At 35.8% G+C, this 26,493-nt stretch overlaps 1 protein-coding gene and 1 pseudogene across 1 annotated transcript; both read right to left on the reverse strand.

The window, feature by feature from the left end:
- Positions 1-17,809: 17,809 nt before the first annotated feature.
- Positions 17,810-18,999, reverse strand: LOC127944317 (keratin, type I cytoskeletal 18-like; annotated as a pseudogene).
- A 714-nt stretch (positions 19,000-19,713) lies between these two features.
- LOC127944684 (keratin, type I cytoskeletal 18) lies at positions 19,714-23,299 on the reverse strand. The gene is made up of 7 exons (XM_052540849.1): positions 22,771-23,299; positions 21,504-21,586; positions 21,246-21,402; positions 20,992-21,156; positions 20,759-20,884; positions 20,368-20,588; positions 19,714-20,227 (listed from the first exon to the last, which is right to left on the reverse strand). The coding sequence occupies exons 1-7, from the start codon at positions 23,215-23,217 to the stop codon at positions 20,113-20,115; spliced, it is 1,314 nt and encodes a 437-aa protein (XP_052396809.1). The 5' UTR covers positions 23,218-23,299; the 3' UTR covers positions 19,714-20,112.
- Between the last annotated feature and the right edge of the window lie 3,194 nt (positions 23,300-26,493).

The following is a 26,493-nucleotide window of genomic DNA, read 5'->3' on the forward strand; positions in this document are numbered from 1 at the left end:
AAAATTGTTGGATACAGCACTCTGTGAACAGCCAGCTTATTGGCAATTAATTTTTGTGACTTACACTCCTTGTGAAGAGTGTCAATGATTGTCAGAGACCATTTTGAAGGCTCAGGGCACCTTTTCAGGTGTTTTAAGTTGATTAGCTTGACTGTCATTTCACCATAGGCCAATTCTAATTTGTTGAGATCGTGAATTGGTGGGTTTTTGTTAAATGTGAGCCAAAATCTACACAATTAAAATAACCAAAGACTTAAACTACATCAGTCTGTGTGCACTGAATTTATTTAATACATGAATTTCACAATTTGAGTTGAATTCTGAAATAAAATTTTCCTCGAAATTCTAATTGAGTGAGAAGCACCTGTATGGGGGCGGGGGGTATCATTCTGCAAATTAAGCTAAGGGATCAAGAAAGGGTTAACTGACAAAAGCTATAGGTTACTGTGAAACTTTTGCAAATCAGAATATTTGAGCCAAGTACTCAAGGAAAGGTACAACCAAAACTTTATAGTCAAACAAAGTATACATGTGGAGGCCTATATAGGCTCATTTACCTAGCGCAAACCATTATTCACTGGAACTGCACTGTACGACATTATACAAAAAACGGGGGGCAGGGCAAAGAGAAACACTGCCACGCAATAAAATGTGATTGTGAAAGTTTTCACAAATTGAGCCTCGACCTAAAACAATGTTTTTTTTTGTGTGTGTGTGTTCCAGCAGTCTGCATGTTTATTGGTAATAGACGTTAAACATGATTACATGAAGAACGCCTTATGGCACAATGTATCTTATAATATCATGTAGCCTATACACTCTTTGTTTTTGGCCACACACACTTTGCAAAGTTTCAGTAATGACGTCTGCATATTTAAGAGGGATTTGCTCTCTAAGGTAAGGCCTAGTGGTTAGAGAGTTTGACTCCTGACCCTAGGGTTGAGGTCCAGAAAAGTATGAAAGATGTCGTCAGAATACTCCATCTGCCATCAGTGATTCAACCGTAACGTTATGAAGCGACAACAATACTTTTTGTACGTGAAGAAAACTAAAATAACGACTTTATTCAATAATTTGTCTCCTCTGTGTTTCTCTTCATCAGCATAGCACCATTTTAGAGAATATCCGCTGAATGAAAATTGGGGACGCTATTCTGTTTCAGCCGTGACACAACAGTATGTTTTCTACGTGAATTTACACTTTGACACAGAACAGCGTACAATGCTTGCTTCACGTACAAAAAGTATTCTTGTTGCTTCATAATGTTGTGGTTGAACGACTGATGGCAGATGGACTATTCTGACAACGTCTTTCATATTTTTCTGGAGTCTGACAGTGTATTTTACTTGGCAGTCTACGGGACAGTCACAAGCCTCCCGGATTTCATCCAAAATATCTTAAATTGTGATCCGAAGACGAACAAAGCTTTTTCGGGTTTGGAACGAATTGGATGATTAATGACAACATTTTCATTTTGGGATGGAGTATCCCTTTAACTGAAATAAGTAGGCTATTAAAAAAATAAATAACTAGAGAATGCTGACTATAATCAGCTTGCTTCCATCTAATGAGAAAAGCCTAATCCTCACCTGAATTAGAAAAAAAAAGCTCTTCTAGTCTTCACTGATGCTAAGACAACTTTTGAGCGTGTACACGCAATATCTGTGCGAGAGCAGAGCCAATTCATAAAAGAACAATGTAGGCTATATTTAAAAGTGAAGGAAATCCGCTTGCGAGTGGAGAGATCCTTGTGCATTACATGGATCGCGTTACATTAAGCACTCTCGATATTTGTGATATATCATGCTATAGAAACTGCCTAAAATTAAGTATAAAGAGGAGAAGAAAGCATCCCCAGGCAGCTGCACAAGCCAGGATCCGCCACTGCCAGATGCAGTTAGAAATGTACTAAAAACAAGCCAGTTGCAAGGGCACCTGGGGTGACCGGCCAAATTCCAGGGGGAGGGTGTGTGTGTGTGGGGGGGGGGTGATTTTGGGCCACCCCTGGCCAGCACGTAGACATGCTCCTGCTTCCCTGGGTCAGTAACATCACTGTTATGATCTGTGAAATCTTTCACAGTTCAGTTTGGGTCAGATGACCCTTCCCTGAGTCAATAACATCACTGTTATTGATTGTTAATGTCCAATGCGAGTTCTTTTACACTTTTGGGTGAAGGCTGCTGTTCTTTATTGCACAAAAGTGAAGGTGTCTAATGTTTTTTGTCAAGTCTCTTATTTTTCTGTTTAGCTTTTTGACAGTTCACAATGTAAATACACAATCCACGTAGTCTCTCATTAGTATCAGGATATATGGCATAATAATTATTGAAATTATTATAGGTGGATGCAGTGGCACAGTCACATTAAACTGCATTTTAAGCCTGCATAAAACACAGGGTGGCAGTGTTGTCACTGACAGAAGACAAAGCGTTTACCCACATTGAAGCTCATTTGTACTTTCCGGAAAGCCGATGCTATAAAGTACCTGTGACACAAATAGTTTAATGGCTGAAGTCTAAACCAGATGCTCAAGTGAGTGAAAAGGTTAAATAAGTGCCTTTGGTGAGTGTTGAAGCGACACCGTTTTATATCATGACACCAGAAGTCTTCTTTAATCCTTTCACCTACTCAAAAGTCTTTCAGATGATGGAAAAAGCAACTAATTCAGCTCATATTTTATAATTATTGCAGCAGGAAGCTGTTGCCACATGACACCATGCCTCATTCGACAGGGAACATCAAGCATGACTTTCCTCCATTTTATTGGTTTGTTTTCACCCAAACTTCAGAGCAGTAACCATAGAAACAACTTCTGCGTGCCCAATAGGTCACTTAAGGGCAAGGCCGGAGCACGTGGGAGCATTGGGAGCCTGCCAAACTTCAGAGAACATGCCACAGTTCAACAGAGATGAGGCGGGGGAAGGCAAAGGTGACACCCACATCTTATGTATTCATCTTTTTTTCAGTGCATAACCTCGGAGACCGTGTCTAAGATAGTGACCAAACAGCTCAGCCTTTGTTTTGGCAACAGGGAGTCTTCAGTACAGTACAGTAGTCGTCACATGTGCTTGCTATATCATTGATTTCAGAAGAGATAGTGTACTATGACTGCTGCTGGTTGGTTTCACTTCCATTCTTAAACTTTTTGTTTAGTTTTGGGCGATAAGAGTTTCAGGTTTAAGTTTTGATGTGGATCTTGTGTTTGCTTTGATGCCACTACAGTATGTTACCGGGAAGAGGATTCTTTTCAAATAAGAGAGCCATCTATGTGTTCTCTGTGTGATTATGGGCAGTTTGGAGAGCTGCAGCTATGCAAATCATGCTCTAATTTCCATATTGTCCACAGTGCTGCCCTTGGTTTCTCTACCCGGCGATGGCATGTGTAGTCATCACCAGTCATTAGTGGTGCATATAAAAGAGTTTCTTTCCAAAACTCTTAACCAAAATTAACTTTTCATTAATTGCTTCAGCTAAAAACTGAAACTGAAAATAAAGTTTCAGGAGTAACTAAAATCTCTATGCTGTAAATTTATTTTTTATGCTGTCCAATTATTTATTTATTTATTTATTTATTTCATGGTGATGTCATCTCAGGTAACAAAACAGTTGTAGTAAAGTTCTTCACCCACAAGCCGATTCTCAGTATTTCAGCTTTTTAAATTTTTAAATTCAAATTTTATTCATATATCTGCTACTCTAGCAATGTTTGTAATGTTTACTTGTTTTAATTTCATGTTGTGAACTGGACAACAAAATTAACTAAACATCACCATATATATATATATATATATATATATATAGATCGATCGATAGATAGATAGATAGATAGATAGATAGATAGATAGATAGATAGATAGATAGATAGATAGATAGATAGATAGATAGATAGATAGATATAGATAGATAGATAGATAGATAGATAGATAGATAGATAGATAGATAGATAGATAGATAGATAGATATATATTTACAGGTGCATCTCAATAAATTAGAATGTCGAGGAAAAGTTCATTTATTTCAGTAATTCAACTAAGATTGTGAAACTTGTGTATTAAATAAATTCAGTGCACACAGTCTGAAGTAGTTTAAGTCTCTGGTTATTTTAATTATGAAGATTTTGGCTCACATCAAAAACCCACCAATTCCCATCAACTATTTAGCCAAAAAAAAATGTGATTATTTTCAGTTGGCAAAATTTTTAAGCTTCATTATCACTAATGTAGATAATTATAATTGTACTAGTTTTTTGTTGTTGTTGTTGTGCAAAAGGCATAAAACAATTAAAGAACAAGCGAGCCTAGAGTTGCTGAGGCATGGAAAATCTGGAGAAAAAAAAAGCAAACTTGTTCCTATTAAAACACAACCTGCTGTGCTGGATGTTTGGTTGTCAGGTTGTGTTCTGGTGAGTCAGTCGACTGTTGACTCTCTGGGGTTTGTTTGTCCACCTGAGTGCTTTATCAGCGCTGATGATGGGATCTATAGACCGGATCTTTAGAACAGATGACAGGCTTTCTACAGACCAGAGAATAAAGTCCTGTCTATCACAGCTTCATCATTAACGCTCAAGTTTTGCTGTTGCGGATGAATAAACAGAAGCCTTTGACAAGAGTGAGGTGTGTCTCACCTGTTTGATGAGCTTGGTGTGTATAAACAGCTGCGAGTCTGTTTGACTTCCATGAGGAAAAGCATGCCATATCATTCCCTCTTCAGGATCCCTTTAACGTGCATGTGTTTTTTTTACAGTTGCAGAATGACACAAAACCTGTAGTACTGGAGGATGATGCAATGTTAATGACTTCAACACAACCAGATACATGACGTGTCTGAGTGATAATGGTAATACTAGTACACGATAAATCATCTTTGTCACTGTTATTTTAAGATTGATATGTACTGTTCGTTTTTATTCATATTTTGAAGTATTTTTTTTATTTTTATACTTACTGATTTCATTTTAATTTTCAGTAAAGATTTATTGAGTGTTTTTGTTTCTAAATGTCTATGTTGTATGCATTTTTATTTCAGTTTTGTTCTATTATAGTACATCAGGAAAAACGTTTATTTTATTTTATTTTAAGTAAAGAACCTAAACCTGTTTTGTAATGGTTTTCGTTTTATTTTTAGTTAAATGTTATAAGCCTGATATGAGTGTGTATTGTCTTTACTGATCGTTCTCATGTGGAAGTGATGTTACTTTGACCATAGGCTATCATTTATTTGACTGAACAAGCTGACCCCCTAAAAATCTGATGAGCTTATCTGTCAGCATGTAAATCTGCAATTTCCTAAGCCCCTTCTTCACACAAACCATGATTCCCCATTTTAATTCAAATCTCCCTTACCAGTTGATAAATGTAATTATATTATAAATACACAACCGTTTTGGATCAGTAACATTGATTTATTTTGAAATAAATTCAGCTTTTATTCAGCAGGGGTGTATTCAATTTATCAGAAGTGACTGTAAAGAGATTTATAATTTGACGAAAGATTTGTATTTTTCAAATAATTTATGTTCTTTTGAACTTTTTGACAAAAAAAAAACATAAAAAACAGATGCCGATTTGGTGAGCATAAGAGACTTCTTTCAAAAACATAAACAATCAGTAGTGTGATATTTTTTATTTTTTTAAACGTCACTACACTGACAAGCTAAAGAAATGTCTTTCACCTCCAGATAATGTTGTATTTCCTGTCAGTGCCTTTTCCCATGCTCTGCTATTTGCCTTTGTAATGATGTGTCAACATTGTGATAGATAAAAGTCAACTTAATTATGCTCACATCTTATCACTCTCTCTCCCTCTCTTACACACACACACACACACATTAAACAGCTGCTATCTCTGCAGACAGAAGGCACAGTGTATGGCCTCAATGTCAGTACAGCATGATAACTGACTGTATACACTTCAATTTAAATTTTAAATAAGAGTACAGTATGTGTATTATCTGTGCTTAAAGTAAAAATGTAGACTATAGCACAAGTATAATAGACTAGTGAAAGCAAGGAGGTGCTTAAAATAAACAAAAACAAAGGACATGGTGACCAGTTGCAGGACCTAAAATATAGACTTTCATTTATACATATGTAGTTTAACTTAAAATAATGACTTTGATTTAAAAAAAAAAAGGATTGGTTATCATAATGCATCAGCTATACCAACTGAATCCTCATCATAAGTCTTGAATTAAGAAGTGAACTTCTTTCTGAGCACTGCAGTAGATAAAGACAGGACAAATTTCGACATGTCACTGACACAGATGTCATGACACAGTCAGGGATGTATTCGGTGAGATCACAATTCACACCCTTGTTCCTAATAGCAGGACGACTGTAGCTCTCTAAAAACTTTAAATTGAAGTTCTTCCCACTGCTGTGTATTAAATAATTGTCTCAGTAGTCAATGAATCATGTCTAACGCTCGGCATATTTGAACAAACCAATGATGTCATGATATCAGTTGTTGAAAAAATGCTACTTGTATGATCTCATTGACACACATAAACAATCTTTTGTTTGCAAGAAAGACGTCAACCCCGTCAAAAGTCCCATTATTGTAAATCCAGCCCAGGATATCTATTTGAATGATTTATGTTTGGTTAATGGGTGTTCACTGACTAAAAACAGAAACAGTTATATGCACGTTTAATTGAATTGACACCTCTCCTGACTGCTGAAAACCACACAGTGATACACTTCGAGGAATATTTCAGGACAGCACTTGATGCATACTGTTGATTACCACAAAAAATAATCCTTCCTTTTATAAAAGCCAAAATGGTTGTACTGTTAATGGTTGTAAATTGGTCTAATCTGTAAACATTAAAATATTATATTCAAAAGTATAGCCACAAGACATAAGCAATATGCATGTTGAAACGACTGTAGTGGGAAAAGTTACCAATCAGTTTATGTATAATCCACATTTTTATTTGCCATGACACATAATGACTAAAAACTTAAAACAGACAAACTTTACTACTCAAAAAGTTCACGTTACGTAATGGAAGAATTTGGGAAAATATAAGAATCTGTCCCATTCACTTTCATTGTCTTATTTTACATTTATTGTATTTATTCATTATTTTTTTTCCTGAAAATGGCAGTTAATGTTATCAAACTTGGTCTAAAACCCTACTTACTTTTCTCAAACAGGTTATAAATACTCCCCCGACATTTTAGACTTAAAGGTGCAATAGGAGATCTTGGAAAATGCTAACTTTATCCTGATAGCATTGAAAGCAAACGTCCCAGCCACCCCCGAAAGCATTTATGCTCACAGACCAGAATGCCACAGACAACATGACTACAATAGGCTATATCAGTGGTTCCCAATCCCAGTCCATGTTCTGAAGTGAAGTAAACCCCTGCTCAGGGAGTAGAGAGCAATGAATACGGTGTAGGGATCATATCAATCAGAACACAGTTCATTCACATAGTTCGTGATGGTCATCTGAATCGCGTGTTAACTAAGTGAGGTATGCAAAATATGTGCGTGAGCACTGGAATGAAGAACCGATGGGCTATATCATGTGTCGTTAACCAGTGATAAAACTTTAAAAGCATTACAATTCCAGGAAGGAAGACCGGGTTGTTGATGTTTGTCTGCCATTCTAGCTCTGTCTGCACAGCGTGCGTGAATGTGCTAATGGTGTATTCTGTCTGCATGAACAGGATGAGCAGAGGTATGCAGATACTTACATTGACAGGCAGGTAGGAAAGCTATTTAAAACGCTCAGACCAAACGATTGGACGTACATTTCTTGGTCCTACGCCTTCCACAGAATATATAAATACAGATAAATAAATTTAAACCACTTAACTTAATGATTGCTATCGGGATGTGAAGAGACTTTCAACCAGCATAACAAAAAACATTTCTGAAGACAATCACCTATTGCACCTTTAAAATGATCAGATTTTTTACAATTACTTGTAAATCTCTCATTATGCTATATTATTGCCAAATTCTGTATTCAGCCAATTGTCTTCATTAAAGTAGTGCAGGTTTTGTGTTTCAGCTGAATGATTGTGTCTCATGAACTGAACTTATGAACCTCAGTTTTCAAGTGATCAAAATGAACCATATTTAGTCAGAACAGCAGAAGGGTTAAACTGCTTTATCCACATATGCCCTGATCTTGAAAGTAGCTTCTGCCTCCTTTATTTGATAAATGCAAGCTGTAATCAAATCATTTTTGTGTCTATTTTTTTTTTTTTCATTTGACCTTGCATGGAGAGCTATTTCTAAACTACAGCACCCTCACAGGAAAATGCAGTTAAGCACTACTTCACATGATAAATTAACCAAGACTGTGCCCTGAGATGGTTTGTTTAACATTAACAGATGTTTAAGATAAGATGTCATAACCTGTTTTCTAATTCTTTCATGTGAATCGCTACTTCGCAAGAGCGCTGAAATTGGCACAGCATTTTTTCTTTCCGAACCTTCAACCTTACTCTTTGACAGCAGGCCAACAGACTGACAAAACTGAGATAAAGCACAAACACTCAGCTTCTAAAAAGAGAAAAAAAAAGGCTTTCAGATTACAGTAATCTTAAGTGTGAATGACTGAGAGATATATTTTCTTATATTTTTCCTTTTTATCTGTCACATTTTTGTGGTGAGATTTAAAAAATAAAAATTAATCTGCCTCTCACTATCTTCAGCCCACATTATTTCTTCATGGGAAACTCTCTCTTAGTCTGGTTATGCAACTAGATGAAAGAGAAAACGTCAAACATTATTTGGTTAATGAGACACATATTTGCCAACTTGATATAAACAAATTATTTCTGATGGTTCGATGGACTTTAACACAACCAAAGCATTATTATGTAAGCATTGCACATACGCTTCTGTCTACTACAAGTTACACATTTGCACATTCTCAGTGACCACAAATAAGACACACATTAACTTTTCAGATGGTCGATGAAGCCAAAGCCACCTGGCCATGAGTTTCTTCCTTATGCATCTGATTTTGAAATACAAGTTTGACGCAATCACATACAGTATACGCAATCGCACTGAGATTCATCCTTGATGGTAACAGATACGTCCAAGCCTCCACCCACCAACAAAAAAGCCCTCCCAGCTGAAAGTAGCACAGTGTGAATGAATGTAATGAGTATCTCTTAAGGTATATAGTGTTTTGCCTGAGACATACCAGTACAGCTATGTCATTTGGCTAGACGGCTTGTAAGAAGACACTGTACTTACAGAAGAGTGTCATCATCATGGTCATAATATTCAGTAAGTATAAGTAAATATTTAGCAACACATTGCCCAAAACAACATGCAGTACACTTATTATAGGGACAATCTTTTTAAGCAACCTGGTTTTGATGTTTTGCATAATAGTAGTTCACATCTCGTTTGTTTTTGTATCAAAAATATAGTAAAAAACGTATAATGTGAAATATATACATGAAAAAAAATACATAAATAAAATTAATATTTATTCCTGTGATCAAAGCTGAATTTTTAGCAGCATTCCTCCAGTCTTCAGTGTCACATGATCCTTCAGAAATCATTCTAATGTGCTGATTAGCTGCTCAAGAAACTTTATTATTATTATTAATTTTTTTTAATCTACTTAATATTTTGATACATTTTATTAATATTTTGATTCAAACCATGATACATTTTATTATGAATAGAAAATCCAAACCATTAATTTTCAATGGAATACATTATTGTAAACAAATAAATAGATTTTTATATTTTTATAACATTCATTTTTTTACTTTTGCTTTTGATAATGTTAATGCATCCTTGCTGTTACATTAATTTATTTTAAAGAATCATACCAACCCCAGATTTATAAACAGTGTGTGTATTAATCAGTGGTGGAGGAAGTACTTAAGTTTAGTACTTAAGTAAAAGTACAACTACCCTGCAAAATATATACTTAAGTAAAAGTATAATTACTACATCAACATCTTACTTAAGTAAAAGTCATAAGTACATACTTTTACATTTACTTTAAAGTATTTTTTTAAGTAAAAGTACAATCAGTTGTCTCAATGTCTGGGCTGTTCAGTTGTAACAATCACAAACAATATCTATTGTGTACTGGAAAGAGTTGTTGTGCAATACTGACACTGTAAAAATCTGGTTATTTACTTATTACTCATTAAATAATAATTAGGCTAAGCCAATTATGACGTACAATTTATTTTATTATGACATACAATTTATTTTATTTTTACTATACTATTAAGAGCAGTAAAAAAAAAAAAAAAACTCAAAAGTACACAGGTGAGTGTTATTCTGAACACTTAAATCAAATTTGTATGACCAGTTTACTTGTGAATGTCAAATAAATACCCAATGTTGTATGGTAAAGAAGCTAGGAGCCGACGCCGTATAAATAGTTTGAACATTTTTTCATCGAGTCAAAACAAACAGCTATTTTAGCCAACTACGAATGTACAGATATAGCAGTAGTTTGCTCATCTCCAAAAATGTAACGTACTAGCAAGCTATCGTCCCTGCTGTGCTAATAACCAGCTAAAGAAGTTGCCCTGTTAGGGTAACAGTTACCACTAACTTACGTCAAACAAATATTATAATATATTCGATTTACATCAATTCCGCTTGGGTTTTTTCATAACACGTGCTGAGCCGTGAGTTCTTTGGCCAATCAGATCTCCGATCTGTTTCAAAGTGCATTGGCCAGCAACGCCAAAACGTCAGTCGACCAAAAAAATTTTTATGCAAGATTCGGAAGGATGTAACGACACGCATTTTAATAATGTAGTGGAGTAGAAAGTATAGATAATTGCTGAAAAATCTACTTGAGTAAAAGTATAAGTATGCATTATTTTTTTTACTTAAATAAAGTATAGATACGTCAAAATTTACTTAAGTACAGTAACGAAGTACAAATACTTCGTTACATTCCACCACTGGTATTAATTAACTGCTTATATTCTTTTAGATATTATATTATTTTCTAAATTTCTACTAAATGTTTTAAACATAGCCTAGAATATATAAATATATAAAGTAAAGATAGAAAATATAAGTAAAACTTATATATACATACATACATACATACATACATACATATATATATATATATATATATATATATATATATATAGATATAGATATATAGATATATATATTATGTTTCTATACTGGTCAAATACCCATATTTATGGTCAAATATGTATTCATATGTATGTTTAAATAAGGCTACAGTCATTTGCTTAGTACTTCAACCATGAAGTCATCACTCTTCAGGATTTAGGTGGCCTCTCTCTGGGAATTTGTGCTCTTCTCAATATTTGTAATAATACTAATCTGTATCTGCAGCGTTCTCCCCTGGTGCCCCATAAAGAGTCATTTATTTCATTTAGCCTCAGAGTTCTGTGGGCGGAGCAGAGGGATTTGCAGTAGCACCAAAATCCCTTTTTTGGTCATATTTGTGTTAGACGAGATCTGAGGCTAGTGATGACTATGAAGTTGTTCATATCTATTATAAAAGTTTGATCCCCAACCTTGTGCTGTGTTATTTGGCTAGCGTCTCCATACGGCTGACGTTTAGATCTTTAGATCTGGCCCAAGCAGAAAACTTCTGAAATAAGCCTCCTACGAAGCCTCTGCTTGTTATTTGTGTCATGAGGCTGCAGTAAAGGTTTACAGAGGTTATTTTCTAATTAAAGTGTAGTCTGAACGTCTTTTTATAACCCCTCTGACAGGGCTGATTTTAATTACATTTTGATGAAAACTACAACACTGCATGAAAAAGCAGACTTGGCCTTTTTGTTTCCATAATGTAACTCTTGTAGCTTATCTTGGCCTAGCATGATTAATGACCCTGGTCATGTCTATAAAGATTACACAATATCTTTTTCACTTGTCATACTAAACCTTTCCATAATGTGTCATATACAGCCAGAGAGAGAGAGAGAGAGAGAGAGAGAGATAGAGATGTGTAAAAAGACAGATATATAGAAAGATATTTGCAATAAAGGCCTGAAATCTATGGAAGTGAAGATGTGTTAACAGCTTATCAACACCAGGGATTCAACGTGACTGTCATGGGTCAGGTATTTGTAAAGGAGGTCACTGTGAGCTAATGGACACTCGTGAGACATAAACACACTTGAAACATTATGAGCAACTCCAAACGACAGCCACACTTCCATTAACGCCAAGGATGACACCAAATATTTAAGACTGAAAGGGGGCCGAATGTAAATGTTATTGGAATAATTAATCCAGTAAGGATATTTCTATCATTATCTGCTCATGTTATTCCATACCCATAGGCTGTTATTTCAGTTTGCGGAATACAAATGGTGAAATTTTGAAAACTGTTGTGTTCCCTAAATTTCGACTCAGATAAGATTTTCTTTTTACGGAGCATTCTAGTCATATTGGACTAAAACACTCTGATGTTGCTCACACAGGATATTAAACTTGAGGGATTTCTTCCAACTTTGTTAAACTTGTGGTGTTCATTGACAAAAATGACCAGACAAAAAATATGCATATGTATACAGGTGCATCTCAATAAATTAGAATGTCGTGGAAAAGCTCATTTACGTATTTCAGTAATTCAACTCAAATTGTGAATCTTGTGTATTTAATAAATTCAGTGCAGACAGACTCAAGTAGTTTAAGTATTTGATTATTTTAATTGTGATGATTTTGGCTCACATTTAATAGAATCTCAACAAATTAGAATATGGTGACACGCCAATGAGCTAATCAACTCAAAACACCTGCAAAGGTTTCCTGAGTCTTCAAAATGGTCTCTCAGTTTGGTTCACTAGGCTACACAATCATGGGAAAGACTGCTGATCTGACAGTTGTCCAGAAGACAATCATTGACACCCTTCACAAGGAGGGTAAGCCACAAACATTCATTGCCAAAGAAGCTGGCTGTTCACAGAGTGCTGTATCCAAGCATGTTAACAGAAAGTTGAGTGGAAGGAAAAAGTGTGGAAGAAAAAAAATGCAAAAACAACCAAGAGAACCATAGCCTTATGAGGATTGTCAAGCAAAATCGATTCAAGAATTTGAGTGAAGAAGGCTAGGGTCAAAGGCATCAAGAGTAATATGTTTCAAAAAAAATTTCTCTCTCAAAAACTGCATAAGCTCAGATCATTGAGGCCTACAACCAATCATTTCCAAAAACAATTATGAAACTTGTTGACAAATTGAAAACAAGCTGACAAAAAAATTATTCATTATATTTATATCTAAATTTTGGATATAAATATAGCATAATGAGAGATTTACAATTCCCAATCATTTTTGGCACAGCAAGATAAAGAATCGGTCACTGAAACATGATCAACCACTAATCTGACGTAATCTTGCATGGTCAGTTATGTCACAGGGTACCGATATAAAGGTGACTTGAAGATCAAAAGGTACTTTTCTGTAGTCATTCAAACTAAGAGGCTTTTTAAAGATGAGTGATGGATATGTATGACGTAAAGCAAACAGAGTCAGTAGTTCAACTCTGTCACCATGTCATCAATGGGCAGCTAAATTAGTATTGACATCCACCGCCATATTTGGTGTAAATAGTGTACTGCGATGCCACAAACCTAACGCTTTTTAATAATCCATATTAAAAGAGGGATGTCATATTACAAGACGTTATTATATGTCAGTCACAAGAAGGCCTTTTTGACAATTGACATTTGACTTTTTAAGACATTTGACTGATGTTTATATATATATATTTATTGAAGTAATTTGGGTTAGGTCTGAATGCCTAACCCATAAGTATGAGCTATGGTAAACAGTGTTGCATGCCTTTGCAAACACCACTAGTTATTTTGAGATTTCCTGGGCTGTACAAAACATTAAGAAAGAGCTCAGTTTTTTTTAATCTAGGGAGTGTACAGTTGGTAGAAGCTTAAATTGGGGTACTACGGTCCATTCAGTTCTCTTCAAATGAGCATTATATGTACAGCACTTTTCTAAATGGGTTTACAATTCTGCAGCTGTAAATGAGGACGGCAGGAAGCTGGTCAAACTGGTCACTTAAGATGCTGATTTTACAGGCACCTCTCATTAACCCTGTTTTTCTAAAGCCCTTTCATTGATGCAAAATGGTATTTTGTGTTCTTGTGATAATTCAGCTTATAGCTAAGAATACAAATCAAGAGCCGGCATCTGTTTATCCCAGTGATTTTGTTATGTAACTGACAACTCCCTCGAGTGTGGTTACTAAAATGCTGTATAATAATCTCAAGAAAATGAAGTGTATTTTGAATGATGTGTAATTTAGGCTGAAGGGCTCCTCCCACTAGAGTTTTATATATAGCTCACTGAATGAGCTCAGTCTTTCTAAACTAGCATACGCTGACTCGTATACGTTGGCCAGCGTTTTGTTTCCATGTCTACACAGTCTGGTTTTGATTTGTTTTTGGTTGCCATGGTTATACTGGTTCAAATTCCGTTGGGTTTCCCCCCTAAATTAAAAACGTAAGTTGCCAAAATGGTTGGCTGCATGCTGTTTGCCACATTACAGTCTGAATCTTAAACACACATGGGAAAATCGAACGGCTATATTGTGGTCTTTCATCAATTCTTAAATATTTCTGGGAGATTTCGAGCTGCCCAGACCTGATACTTATCGTACAACTGACTGAGAGAAAGGTCAGGAAGACTGAAGGTTTTGCTCAGTTAGATAAACACTGTCATACCAAAAATACCTCTGTGAATATGGGATGCATTTCAGACCAAACTCCCACAAAACATGGATCGTCACAAACATTTCCGATTAACTACACTTTATACAGTTTATAATGCTGCATTATTGTTCTGAGAGATTAACAATTGAAGTTTGCATTTATACATTTGGGTATCAACACATAGCAGTGCTTAGCATCTTTAAGAATAGTTTAAACATTACTATATAGGATAAGAATGAGGGAATGTCCACCCAGATTACACTAAAGCAAGCATATGTTCAGAGCAAGAGAGGGAAGGGGCTCAAGATTTATGAAAGCTGCTTTTTCAAGTTTTATGAGGGATATCTGGAGGTAATCTCCTGTCTGAGGAGAGCAGACATGAGGAACGTTATGTGGGATTCAAAGGATCATATCCCCCCTCTCTCTCTTTATTGTTTCTGCTATTAACTCTTTCCCTATCCTGTTGTTGTTTCCTTCTTTTGTCAGGAGCCTTTACTATGTATAAGTATGGTGGAAGATCATAGATGGGAGACTGTGGAAACTTTAAGTGTGTAAGCTGAGCTATATCTCATAACAGGGCTTCTGAAATCAAATCTTTAATTAGTGATGCTTGTTAAGGGTAATAAAATGGGTGGAAAAAAAACCCACCAGAGCCATTTTTAGGGATTAAATAACATAGAGACTACTTTTAACTTGGGATAGTAAGAAACAAGCTAGCAACCACCCAAAATCTGTAGTAACCAACTAAATATCTTATTTAATTAATATTAACATTAATCTATACAATTTGAGTGCCTTGGAGTTCTTGTTCTTAAATTAACATTAATATGTTTGAACACCATTACCAATAAGCAATAATAAAGTATGGACGTCATAACAAACTAGCATCTAGTTTTGCATTGCCAAACACCACAGTTTCTATATCTAAAATAATTAGTTAATCAGTTAATTTGTGGCACAAGTGTCTAAGAGTTAATTTATGCAATGACCATTTTGAAAATCTAAGGAGGCGTGAAGGAAATAGAAAATACCCAAACAAGGGCACTTACATGCTCCCTGGGAAGCGTAAAAAAACAAATATTGATGTGCACTAGTGCGTCACTGTTCAGCAGGAATGTAGGACCTTCCCAGAATAATGGGAAAAGCGGAGGATGTGCAATTAAGATGACTAATTCAATAAAAAAAAAAAAAAAAGCGAAGTCATTTTACTGAGTTGGTACAAAGATTTTAACTGAAGTATGTCTATACCATGACTATAGTGGCTTTGATTATGTAACGTATTGTTCAATTTCTGTTTTGCTGAAATATAACGGTAACAAAAGCATTTAGTGAAACTGTCTGGACAGAATAAAATGGGTTGTGTTGGCAGCACAGAAGTGAGATTCTTGTCATAGCATGTGATCTTAGGAAATACTTTTTCTTTCATCTATTAAATAAAGCATTAAAAAGAAGGACATCAGTGCATTGAAGTACAAAGAATTACCCTAAACTCTGTGCATGTAAATTAAGCTGATTATTGTTTAGAACTATAGATTGTGATTTAAATACTTAGACATTTTTTCTAATAATCTATTGATGCAAATTTGAAGAAACTCTTGTATACTTTATAACTGTACAGAAAATTCATCTGGCTCATTTTGGCATGCGCAGACCATTTTGCAGTCCAGCTCCACTTTTCCATCCACAAATGTCTGCATTGACATCGTCATCTGAAAACCAACCATCTTTTCCTCTGAATAGGCTTCTTCAGCCTAGGAGTATTTGAGTGGAAACAGTGCTTCACAGTTAGCCGCAAATTCCTTTGCGCTTTTACAGGCCCACAGTTGAACATTGTATACTTAGTCACTGTTCAAGTCAGTTCACAGGGTTTGCCTCCATATAAAAATATAAAGCTGATACTAACATGCCAAAAAAGTTATAAAAAGTGGGTATTTAGTATACAGAGTATAGAGAGTGATTGGAAGATCAATATGCCAATGGCTAATAAGCTTCTGGCGTAAATGCTAAACACATTTCAATTGTTTTCGGTGTTTCTTCTAAAACGCTACGCAAAACATCTGACCCATCACGGCTAACAGCCAAAATGCTAACTGAGTCCAAGAATGAACATTGTTTATTTTGACAGGTTACATTTTTCACTTTCCAGGAAAGATTACCTGTCAAGTGTTCCAAAAGATAAGGGTAATCACTCATTTCTTTTAAAAACTTAGAAAACACATTTTTAAGATTAGTGTAATTAGTGTAAGTAGACGTATCGTGACAAGGGAGCATAGTTTTTATATTTATTGTCAGTAGGCTGATTTGTTGTAAGGATGAAGTACAAGATAAGACCTTAATTTTGTTTTCATTTTGCTCTTTCACTATGAATGACTGTTGGAATGATTTTGTGAAATCTGACTCCACTTTCTGTTTTCTTTTTCTGTAAAAACATGTTGAAAATGCATGTTAGATCCTGAGGGTCCAATTCATGACATGAAAATGAAACTTTGACATTGCTAACAGAGTTTGAGTAGAGTTACACTACATGTTTTCAATTAAGAGTGTTGCTTTCCAATACCTTGTTCAAATTCTGATTCAAAGGAAATACTAATGAAAGAATTTAATTATAATTTATTCAGAAAATCCATAGTGGTTTTGCGATACTGGCTTGTGCTGTTATCTTTCATTAACATTAGTGATCTCTTGTTTTGGTCTCTTTTTGATAGTACTTGAGCTGGAGGACGCTATTTTTCCATCCACTAGTGTCTGGGTGAAAGTCTCTAATGTTGTCCTGAAGGAGTCTTTCTCTAATCTGTAAAATATTTTATTAACATCAATATGAGGGTTTCTAAAAAAGAAACAGGCTTGGTCGAAATGATACAAAAAGTATAAAACACACTCTCGTTCTTCTCCATCCAGAAGTCTCCTGTACGTGGCTATCTCAGCTTCCAGCTCCATCTTGATGTTGAACAGGGCCTGATAGTCCAGTGTCTTACTTTAAATGTTGTCACAAAGCAGTTTAAGCTCACACTCTCTCAGCAAAATGATCCCATTTAATTGCTCGCAACTTTGTTTCATTAAGGGCTTCTTCCAGAGATGCTCAGTGTGAGATAAGTAATAAATAAATAAATATATAAATAACTGCTCATAAGTAATGTTCAAAAGTAGAGAGCTGCATCAAGGTATCTGGGGCAGAATCTCTTACACTTCTGATCAGAGACTGCAGCTGTTTCCAAAGACTGCATCTGCCTGCAGCTCACGCTGACTTGTGTTTTGACTTTTTGTTCAATTATTTTGTGTTCTTGATCACTTGAACCTGTATCACGGAGATCTGTGTGAAAGAAAAAAAGAAATGTAATTCTCTGTTTTCTTAAAAACAGAAAGATTTGCAATGAGAGATGATACCACACTTTTGATTCATGCTAAGTTTCAGTTCCTCCTGGTTCTTTAGGATGATCTTTTCATACTTGGGTCTCATCTCCTCCATGATCTTAGCCAAGTTCTGTCCCTTGGGAGCATCTGCACTCCTGACTGATTGATTTGACTATATAGTTTTGACATTTCCTGAAAAATGTCAAATTTGAGGTTCCATAGGTTTATATATTGGGCCCTCTCCTGATTGTAAGCTACTGCACTCTCTGAGCAATCAGCATCGTGATCTATTGTAATTTAATATACACTTTTATTTATGTATACTAGAATCAGATATTTACCATTTGATGTAATTTCTTTAACTCAATAAGCTCCACTTTTTTTTTTTTTTTTTTTTTTAATCCTTCAACATCATTTTCCAGCTGCAGTCGTGCCGAGTTGGTGTCATCCAGCATCTTTCTCAATGCATTTATGTCAGCTTCAACATGTTGTCTTAGATGCAGTTAATTTTCAAATGTACAGACACATTACATTAATGTTTTCTTAATATTGCTAGTCAGTGGCATGTTCCATTACGGGGAGGGACATTTTCAGTTTAATCACTGGACAAAATAATTTACCCAAAATGAATCATTGATACGTTTGGTTTATTTTAAATGTATATATCTTTAAATTTTCCAGCTTGCACATATGCATATAGTTCTTGACATATACATTGGCTTGATGCTAATACACATGGAATTAAACCCACAAAACGTAGTTTGATTTCATGGAGTCTTTAAAACCACCTTACTTGACCCTGTTGTCATTGGCAGCTAACTTGACATTGTCAATTTGAGGACTTAAATTTGCATTGCAAAGGTACAATACAGTCTATTGTTAGTTTATTATCTAAGCCCATTACAGAGAATCCGTTAGAGAAAGTTAATTACATGCCGTACTCAAGGGCACATTCAAATATCAGTTTCTGAGTCATCCATACTTTGAACTGAACCTGCAACCCTTGCATTAAACCCAATTCACCCTATAGTAATGTGCAAACTTTAATGTATAATAAAAAGTAAATAATATTTTTTCATTAAATAATAAAACTTTTTTTTTTGCATATTAAGTTAACAATTTTGTCCTGTGCAGTAAAGTATTCCAGTGAACAGAAGTACCAGTTACCTTTTTGCGTAGTTTATCAAAGATGGCTCGGTAGTGACTGTAGTCCTTAGTATCTGGACCTTTTTTCTCCAGAACCTGGTAGATTAGTGAATTTTGATTGATGAATTTCATTTTTATATGGGACACAAAGAAGATATTTTTCTATCAAATAATTGTATATCATATATATTTATACCAAATATTTTATATTATATATTTTGTTTATATAAAATTGTTTGTTTGTTAGCTTTCTTTCTCTTTTTTTTTTTTTTTTTTTTGTCCGTACAATGAAAGTCAGTTCAATTTGAGGTTTCACAGGGTTATATTATGGGCCCCCTCATATTTGTGAGCTACATCGTCCAAAGTACCTTAGAACTAAACAGTGCAATTTTGGACCCCATTGTTTTTCACTGTGTGGACAAACACAGTTGAAACTTTCTTCAAAGTATCTTTTGTGTTCTGAAATTCACACAATTGTTGGGTTATTTGATCAGACTGAGTGGAATAATGTCATATAAATTTAAAGACAAGCACAATGCAAGGATTGAATGAAAGTGTCTTTTATTTGAAAGGACAAGACATCATGACAACAACACAACATAAAACCAAAATGGGACAATTGATGACCATAACAAATCATTGTCATTACAAAAATATGTAATAAAGTTCAATAGTGTTTTTGACCTTCAGTCTTTTTTGGTTGTAGTTATTAAAATGTTATAAAAAATAAAAAACATAAAACAAAGATTTTTTTTGTTTGTTTTAAGTTAGTGTTAAATCTCGTTGCAAATGTGCTCTGAGACACTTACAATAAGGTACTATTGTAAGTACTAATGGACTAAATAAATATCTAATGTGTTAGCAGCCTGTCTTTGGATCATTTTATCATTGACCCATGTGGTTTTTTCTGATGTGTTGTGGAGGCTGATCTTAAATTTGATGTTCAAAATTTCTTCTCCTTGGTTTCTGTGCTTGACGACACCACTTTCCCATCCACCAACGTCTGTGTGACCGTCATTACTTTCACCCTCTTTTGCTCATCAAGAGCATCCTGGAGCCTGCAGAAGGAAACATACTTGTTACAATCAAACATACTTGTTACTAGCAAACCTAGTCAAAGTTTTAAAACCACATGACATGTCTACACAAATGATGAACTGCTGTGAAAAATCTCTGTGTGCTTCAGAGGAAAGCATACTTGAAGTCCCCGCCGTCCAGAAGTCTCCTGTAGGTGGCAATTTCTGCCTCCAGCTTCATCTTGAGGTTCAGCAGAGCCTCGTACTCCTGCGTCTGATGCTGGATGTTGTTGCGCAGTTGTGTGAGCTCAGCCTCCAGTTGCATGGTGACAGCATTGAGACTCTCGATCTCCATGTTGTAGCGCATTTCGGTGTCTCGCAGAGTGGCCTCCAGTGATCCTTTCTGGAGAATCAAACCAAGAGAACCCAGGAGTTTGAGCAGACTTCATTGAGAACAAGTTTTGAGACAAATTTAAGACATGATACTTGGATACAGCTAATTTAATAAAAAAGGATTGGAAAGACCTGTTGTGAATTGCAGCTTCTACAGTGGCTACAAGTAAACAAACTCACCAGGTTCCTCTGTGACTCCAGCTCGATCTCCAATGTCTGGATCTGTCGGCGCAGTTCGTTGACTTCTGTACGTGCACCCTGGAGGGCCTCTGTGTTCTGTATGACTTGTACCTGAACCTCTGTGATCTGGAGAGAGCATACGATTTCACTTTAGTTGCTATACAGTGGTATCGACATGCAACATTGTTTAACAAGACTTGAGATCGAGAAAATAATTGTCTTTTTGAATATACCTGAGATTCGTGCCAGGCCTTCAGCTCCTCCTGGTTCTTCAGGGCCATCTTCTCATACTTGGATCTGATCTCCTCCATGATCTTGGCTAGGTCCTGTCCTTTAGGGGCATCAACATCCACCTGCACTCCTGAATGGGAGATCTGGTTACGAAGCTCCATTACCTCCTGTTGGGTGGAGAGATCATAAAATAAGTCTTAAAGCAACCCTTTTAATGGATTAAGAGGTAGACGAATGTTTCCAGATGTGCACTCACATTGTCATGGTTCTTCTTAAGGAAGATGAGCTCTTCCTTAAGGGCCTCAATCTCACTCTCAAGGTTCATGCGGTTCATGTTGGTGTCATCGATGACCTTTCTCAGGCCGGCAATGTCAGCCTCCACACCCTGGCGGATGGACAACTCAGAATCATACCTGCAGGCACAACAAAGGTCAATGGTTCGCTCTTCTAGGAAACTAGGAAAGTTCCCATGAGGTCAAAATATGCATTATGTTTCACAGTCCTGTTAACTCACTTGACTCTGAAGTCATCAGCTGCCAGGCGGGCGTTATCAATCTGGAGCACTAGACGGGCGTTGTTTGAAGTGGCATCAAAGATCTATTACCAAAACAGAAATCATCACTTCATTGAATCAGTCAGGAAACCACCACTGAATAATGCAATGTGCAGATATTACACTTCACCTAACTTTAACTGTTTTACAAATTATTTAACATGATGTATAATGTGTAAATCACATGGTCACTGTATAACCAGCTGCAGTAGCTACCATCTTCTGCTTTAATGTCTTAGTTTGCTTAGATAAGAGCTACTGGAGGACAAAGTTCATTTCACACTTTGTTAGATAATTATTAACCAACAGCAATGCTGGAAACACAGCTGGTGTCTGTTTTAAATGAAATTGTATAGCAGGAAGAGCAGGGGTTAAGCTGGATTTCCTTTCCTTTTTTTTTTTTTTTTTGTAAATGCTTTCCATGTTTGTAAGCCAGCATTTGTTGGCATTGGGGAAAAGGTGTGGAGACACATAATACTTTAACAGTTTAATAGACTTTTATTATTTTAATCTAATCTACCTGTCACTTTACTGTATAGTTACTGGTGAAAGAAAAAGCAATCATTCTGATAATACTATCTGGTTATAGCTTTAAAGTTCAGCTTCAGGATACAGTTGGTGTGAAACTGACTCTAATAAGTATTTTATAATTAACAGCATCTGCTTTATGACCTTCTTTTCCCGAAAATGTACAATAGGACTATTTACATGCAGCTATGAATGAAGCTCGATTTGCTAGGAATATCTCTGGCAGAGTCTCACAGCTGGTCACATTTTGCACCGCCTAAACTCTCTCAACTTTTCCATTTCCCTTATGACACAGAGAGAGACGCTAAACATCTCAGACCCAAGTGTTTCCATCCACAGGGAATAACCAAGCATCTGGATGTGTAACATGACAAGAATAAACACAGGATGGAAACGCTTATTCACCGGAATACCGGCTGTAAGTTACCAGTCTCCCTCCCCCATGCCTTCCTCCTGTTTTTGGTTTCACCCATGGTTTATTTTTTGGTTCTCTGCCTATCAGTGCTGGCCATCAGTAAACTCTCATTCAGCTCTTTTCAGCTTTAAATTACAAAGGAATCTCTCTGTTTTGTTAGTTTCTGTCCTGAAACCCAATAAATGTCCACTAGACTGTTAATAAACACAAAGCGGCACAATTAGACTGTCACATTGAGTTCTTCATAGATGCCTTAATCTCCTATTCAAACTCATTCAGACTCACCTTCCTGCGCAGATCGTCAATGATGGGCTGGAAGCGGCTGTAGTCACAGACTTCAGGACCTTTCTTCTCCAGGGCCTCGCGGATCTTCAGCTCCAGCTTGCTGTTGGCCTGCTCCAGGGTCCTCACTTTCTCCAGGTAGGAGGCCAGACGGTCGTTCAAGTTCTGCATGGCCATCTTCTCATTGCCCATGATATCACCGGTGGCTCCAGTGGCACTCACATGGATGGAGCTGGACATTGAGGGAAGTCCAACTCCACTGCGGACACCTGAGTAGGAGGCAGAGGAGATTCGGGTTCCTTGGCCTCCGGCGCCGCCGTAGATGCTCGCAGCCCGGTAAGTCGGCACGTTGGTGGTACGCTTAATGGACATCTGGGACATCTGGGACATCTGGGACACCGGCACCTGGGAGGTGGAGGAACGCACGCTGTAGCTTGATCTCAAACTCATGGTTGCTGAAGTGATTGAATAGATGAGTGACTGAAGGCCTGGAGAGAGGTAGAGCTCAGTTAAACAGCCAGGAGAGTACACAGGGCATGAGGGACACTCTCAGGCTTTATGAGCAAACTGCTCACAGAAGTCCTGCCCACAGGCCCCTCCCTTCAGCCAATCACATTCCTCCATGTCTAGAGTGTGGTTCTGTGGGTTCTGTGACTGGATTCCTTTAAGAAGTTTGTTAAAACAATATACCTCTCTGAAATTAGAGTGAAACGTTCTTCACATCTGGAAGTTTTTTTGAATCAAAAGAACATGCCGTCCTATTATTAACAAAATATGATGTAATCTGAACATGGAACATCTCTGATACAGATATGCTAAACAAGAAAGAACAACTTATTTATTAACGTTACAATAAGTTTTCATACATCAGCATGAGTAAATCCTATAGTTGACATGAAATAGCAGAAATATCCATTAAAATATGTATTAATGTATGTTAAATTGATAAATGTACTCATTTATAACAAGATTTGTAAGATAAACTATGCTAAAATGCATTTTGACTTTAAGTTGTAGTTCTACATGAATATTACTCAATAATATTTTCAACATGAATTAACAATGAACAATTTATTTCTAAATGAACATCCATCTAGATTAATAAATGCTGCAAAAATGAGCAGATTGTTAGTTTGGGATACCTAATGCATAACGCTAACATTTATTGTAAAGTGTTACCACTTAGTCAAACATCTGTAAATCTTATTTTTGCTATTTAAAATAAATAAATAATAGTGTATATATATATATATATATATATATATATATATATATATATATATATATATATATATATATATACATATAAATGTGGGATGGAATTTACAAGCTCTATTGAGTAACTTGCTTCTAGAGAATCCAAGCCTCTTCACACTCATATTGAGAAATGTATATTTTGCAATTTGTCTATTCTTGTCTACTTTTTGCAGCATGTACTGTAAATGGAGAAAGCTTTTCATGTTTCAGCATGCAATCTTTCTTATCTTTCTCATCTTTCTTTCTTAACCAGTGCACTGGAAAAACGGGCATATATAGGTTTAGTCTATCAAGATTTTCTAGTTGTGATATTGGATCACAGAAAGGATTTTCCTGACTGCCGCGCCTGAAAAAGGATGTGTGAACAAAGGAACAATTAGTCTGGCTCCTGTTGCATGGACAAAGAAATCCAATCACTGAAACCTATCTGGACCCCCTTTAGTTTTAAAACCATTTACACACTGGATTAGACCCATACCTGTTTAAAATAAGTTTCACAAAGATGAGTTTCAGATGAGAAAGATGATACTGTGCCCACATTCCTTGAAAGATTCACTTTTGGTTTGTCGGTTGTTTATTTTAGTTTATTTTGAAAGAAAGAAAAACTACCAACTAACTTTGGAAATACCCAAGAGATTTTAACTGCTCTAAATATGACAGAGTGATATAAGGCTTTGATGTATGTTTTCAAATACAAGACAAACTGAATTTTGGATTTTGGAAAGGCATTTTCCCATGAATTCATCCTGTGGAAACTTTAGGATCTCATAAACAGCCAAAAAAACACTCCCTCAAATGGGAGAAAAGCAAGGCTATAGTTTGTGTGAGTGTGTGTTCTGTGGCGATCCTCCCTTCTCCATTGTGTCAGTATGTGTTTGTTCGAGGCTGGAAGGGCACAGGAGGAATTTGATGTGAAAGAATGTTGTTGAGCCCATTTCACAATCACAGGCTCTCTCAGTCTCCTGATACAAAAAAATGATCCTTTTTGCAGTATCGGTTTTTAAAGAGGCCATAAATTCAATAATGAATAAAGTAGAACTATTTGAATTGTATTTATTCATTTATTTCCTGAATACTTTCAATCATACTCTTCTTATATGGTACTCTAATGGACTTATCCATCATTTTAATCATAATGTAGTAGCTTTAATTTGTGACTTCTTTAAAATGTTTAGGTATTTTACACTTAAGGTGATATCAGATAATGAATAATAATGCATTGACTTACATTAACTAACAATGAGAATTTATTATTCTTTTTTAATGTTCGTTTTAAAAACTGTTCATTGTTAGTTCATGATAGCTGCGATCCATTTAATAATATTAACAAATACAACTTTTCATTTCAACAATGTGCAGGTGAATGTAGAAATTAACATCATCTAAAAATGATTTAGAAGCATATTTCATTGTTAGTTCACGTTAACTAATGTATTTAACTAATCTTAACAAATGGAACCTTCTTGTATGTTACCAATATTCAATAGAATTAAATCAAAACATTTGAAATGTCATTGTTGCTCTCTTTCCTATTTGGGGTGTGTGTGTGATCATTCTAAAAGATTTTAATCATTTTTCCTAAACATAATGTAACAGTGCTGTGGGTTGCCAAATCCTCCACCCTTGTGGGGGATTGTAAAATAATTGCTGTACAGTTATGATAGAGGCATGACAAAACAAGCGGGTGGTCCAGAATTAACTCATCTGGGACATATTTGAGGTGTGTCCTCACAAAAAGAACATTTGCAAAAACAAACACGCAGGCACCCTTTCGCAGTTCATTAATCTACAGTATGTTATGCAAAATGTTGAAAGACTTCATCATTTTTAAAAAGAAAGTTTTTACATGAAGGATGGTTGTTCTTTTTGTGCATTACAACAGTCATGGGAATCATAAGGAAATGAAGTTAAAAAAATGCCTAATCTAATGCGGGCAGGGCGGAGCGGGTGGGGGGATGGGGTCACCTGAACGCTGATGAAACTCAGTCGTTTTATCATCAGGTGGAAGCAGTGCCATATAAGGGCATGTTTGAAATGTGCTCATGACACTGTGTTTGTACAACCGTTGACGGCACCTATGAGTCAGTATAGGGATTACTGTTAATTTACATAACACAACAATGCAAACTTAATTGAAATAAAAACTGATGTTAAAAGCCTCAGATATAGTCATCTGAATGATCTTGCCTGGTGTTTGTTTGAAGGAACTGTCTTTCACTCATAAAGGCATTTTAAATGAAATACGACTCAACAGGAATGAGACAACCAACACAAATTCTATATGTTTAACATTATTTGAGAAAAAAAAAGAAAAAGAAAAGATAAGTTTGTTTCGAACTCCCGATTCAGCAAAAATTTCTGTAGCAACACAACGGTTTTTATCATTGATAAGAAATGTTTCTTGAGCAGAAAATCTAATCTTAGAATGATTTCTGAAGGATCATGGGACATTGGAGAATAGTTAAATAA

Source organism: Carassius gibelio, chromosome A23 (assembly GCF_023724105.1).
Source record: "Carassius gibelio isolate Cgi1373 ecotype wild population from Czech Republic chromosome A23, carGib1.2-hapl.c, whole genome shotgun sequence".
Lineage (NCBI taxonomy): Eukaryota > Metazoa > Chordata > Actinopteri > Cypriniformes > Cyprinidae > Carassius > Carassius gibelio.

Coding starts and splice junctions, on each gene's coding strand:
- LOC127944684 (XM_052540849.1), bottom strand. CDS start 23,217: ATGAGTTTGAGATCAAGCTACAGCGTGCGTTCCTCCACCTCCCAGGTG. Junction 21,403..21,503: donor GCTGATGACTTCAGAGTCAA/GTGAGTTAACAG, acceptor TTGTGCCTGCAG/GTATGATTCTGAGTTGTCCA. Junction 20,589..20,758: donor TGGAGTCACAGAGGAACCTG/GTGAGTTTGTTT, acceptor TTGATTCTCCAG/AAAGGATCACTGGAGGCCAC.